This window comes from Lates calcarifer, unplaced genomic scaffold, assembly GCF_001640805.2.
Source record: "Lates calcarifer isolate ASB-BC8 unplaced genomic scaffold, TLL_Latcal_v3 _unitig_5132_quiver_1878, whole genome shotgun sequence".
In the NCBI taxonomy this organism is placed as follows: domain Eukaryota; kingdom Metazoa; phylum Chordata; class Actinopteri; family Centropomidae; genus Lates; species Lates calcarifer.
The window spans coordinates 11,034-14,156 of NW_026117314.1; the positions used below are offsets into that span (position 1 = coordinate 11,034).

General features: G+C 48.0%; 1 protein-coding gene across 2 annotated transcripts; it reads left to right on the forward strand.

Moving 5' to 3' along the window:
• Positions 1-246: 246 nt before the first annotated feature.
• LOC108873823 (zinc transporter ZIP3) lies at positions 247-2,811 on the forward strand. 2 transcript variants are annotated; one of them, XM_018662135.2, is made up of 3 exons: positions 247-350; positions 1,315-1,632; positions 1,923-2,811. In XM_018662135.2, the coding sequence occupies exons 2-3, from the start codon at positions 1,426-1,428 to the stop codon at positions 2,670-2,672; spliced, it is 957 nt and encodes a 318-aa protein (XP_018517651.1). In that variant the 5' UTR covers positions 247-350; positions 1,315-1,425; the 3' UTR covers positions 2,673-2,811. The 2 variants fall into 2 exon arrangements, with proteins under 2 accessions (XP_018517651.1, XP_018517652.1); XM_018662136.2 differs by having other exon boundaries at positions 277-350; positions 1,333-1,632.
• The last annotated feature ends 312 nt before the right edge of the window (positions 2,812-3,123 follow it).

The following is a 3,123-nucleotide window of genomic DNA, read 5'->3' on the forward strand; positions in this document are numbered from 1 at the left end:
AACACTACTACTACTAATTTTTAATTTTACTTTGGAAACCACTTCAGTAATTTTTTGCTACAGAGACAACAGAATGACATAATAATAAAACAAATAAATAAAGAAAATAAAAACGTTTAAATCTCCATAAATACATTTTATAGTTTAATTTTCATTTAAAGGAAATGTGTTTCACCTTATTTTTAATTTAATGTATAAATATATTTTTTGTAAACATCCGAAGTTCACTTCCTTACAACATCACTGCCTACGTCATTAGAAAACTCACCACTCAGAGCCCAGGGAGTGCGTGACGTAGCCGAGGAAGCGTCTTCATACACCTGCTGGAGGAGAGGACGAGGAGCGGACAGGTAAACACGTTCAATCCGACTCATGTTTGTGTTTGATGTTGTTGTGTTGAGGTGAGGTCGTTGTTTAGTCTGAGTAACACAGGTGTAAACAGCTGTTTCCCTTTATTTCCGGAGTGTTCAGGTGTTAGCGATGGGTTTAGCTGCAGGGAAGCTAACGACTGTTAGCAGTTAAGTTAGCCGCTGTTAGCTAAGAGCAGGAGCGGAAGTGGAGATGATTTTATTTTTAACGTAATCTATTAGAATGTGTTTATTAAAGCTGAAGAGGTGAGAGTCGGTCTGTTAAATAAGTTTATAATAACGAGTGAAGAAACGTGGCCTGAAGAGAGTCAGAGAGTTAATGTTTTAGTTCGTTTTCAAGCGCCTTAATGTTTTATTTTGAAGTTCCTGACAGGAGACGGAAGTAAGGTTGTGTAATTTGATGTCGTCGCTTCCTGCTTGAATTTAACGGTAAAAACGGATAAAAACAAACAAACAAACAAACAAACGATTTGTAAGTTTGACTCAGCGAGGATGAAGGTTTAAAGTGTTTAATGTTCAGACTGAAGAGAAACTTTCAGATAGATTCACTGTTCTGTTCTTTAATGTGACATATGTGATGAATCTACTGAGTACTGCACTTAGCTTCAGTGTCGAGGTACTTGTACTTTACTTGAGTATTTTCTTTTCATGCCACTAATCCACTACATCCTGGAGTAAAAGTATTTTTCTCTGTATTTTATGCAGTGATGTCATCCAGATCAGGAAATAAATGATTCAGGAATAAAAGTCAAACCGTGTTTAATGAGGGTTTAATGCAAAGCTTTAATGTGTTTCTATAGTTATAATGTTACAGACACATTTTGCAGGAATTAAACTGATCCTGATTCTGAGTCTGATCCTCAGGTGAAGAGTCCAGGTGGACTGGTTCACTCTGCTTTATTGTGGTCTGATCTGCACTTCCTTGTTCCTTCGTGTCTCCACTCAGAGTCTGTGTCTCCTGCAGTAGAAGCAGCAGTAGAGTCCAGTAGAAGCAGCAGAGGTGGAGGATGATGACGTCGTCTTGGCTTTAGCGTCCTCTGGGTTTTTCTGCTTCAGGATGCAGATCCTGGTGGCGAAGCTGCTCGGCCTGCTGGGACTGTTCGGCCTCGTGCTGGCCGGCGTGCTGGTCCCCGTGCGCCTCCTGCTGGTCGACTACGACAAGGCGCACAGGTACAGGAGGGCGCTGTCGCTCTGTAACTCGTTTGGAGGAGGCGTGTTCCTCGCGACCTGCTTCAACGCTCTGCTGCCCGCCGTCAGAGACAAGGTAACTGAGGGAAACACTGCAGTTCTCAATGTCTCGCCGTACGAACACGTAGACGCCGTGTTCGGCTGAGACACGAGCTGCCATGAGATTCTGGCTCTTTAACAGTAGAAAACTACAAATACATCAGATACCAGCTCTTTCTGACTGGTTCTTGTTGTGTCCATCCCTCCTTTAAAGCTGTCAGGACATGTAGGGACAGGTGTTTCTGTTATTTTGTCCACCTCCTCTGTATCAGGAGTCTCTGAACAGAACTCTCAGCTGGTCCACCTGACTGTGTTTCCTGTCCTCAGGTGGGCGATGTGTTCAGGCAGCTGCAGATCAGCAGTGATTATCCTCTGGCTGAGACGATGATGATGCTCGGTTTCTTCCTCACCGTGTTTGTGGAGCAGGCCGTCCTCACCTTCAGGAAGGAGAAACCGTCCTTCATAGACCTGGAGACCTTTAACGCCGGCGGCTCGGAGGCCGGCAGCGACTCAGAGTACGACACACCCTTCATCTCCTCGGCGCGGGGCTCGCCGGGCGGTGGCGGCGGTCACCGCTCCCACGGGCACCAGCACGGACACTTCAGCCCGGCCGAGCTGGCGGGGGCGGGGCCTCTGCGGCTGGCCAGCCTGGTCCTGGCTCTGTCGGCTCACTCGGTGTTCGAGGGCCTGGCACTCGGCCTGCAGGAGGACGGAGCCAAGCTGGGCGGCCTCTTCCTGGGCGTGGCCGTGCACGAGACGCTGGCCGCCGTCGCCCTCGGGGTCAGCGTGGCCAAGGCGTCGCTGGGCATGAGGGATGCCGCCAAGCTGGGCGTGGCGGTGGGCCTGATGATCCCGCTGGGCGTGGTGGTAGGGATGGGCATCGAGTCGGCTCAGACGCTGGCGGGCGGCGTGGTGTCGGTGGTGCTGCAGGGACTCGCCGCCGGCACCTTCCTGTTCGTCACCTTCTTCGAGATCCTGTCCCGGGAGCTGGACGACAAACAGGACCGGCTCCTCAAAGTGCTCTTCCTCATCCTCGGCTACGCAGCGCTCGCCGCGCTCGTCTTCATCAAGTGGTGACAGACAGGAAGTCAGTGACTCACACAGCGATACCAAAGGAACACGCTTAAAGGAGCAGTTCAGTGTTTTTGGAAATTCAGGCCGAAACTCAGAAGTTCAGACTGATCCTGAACACATCTGAACATCTGACTCCATAAAACATGGAACTGTTCCTTTAACTCCTCTGTAATAAGAGTCCAGCTGTGAGAGGCAGAAACATCTGGAGCAGCTGGATGAGAAGAAACTGAGCTGTGTCTCTGACGTGGTCCAAACTGAAAAATAACAAAGTTATTGACAAAGTTTTTAAAATGAAACTTAATGAAAACAGTTGAAAGTTTCCTGTAAACAGAGAAATAGAAACCAGTTCACTGCAGCTTCTTCCTCATAAAACTTTTTTTTTTCTTCTTCGCTGATTTTTTTTTTTTTTTCAGTGCATTCCTACTTCTCTGAAACACTGGCGGAGCTGAGTGTC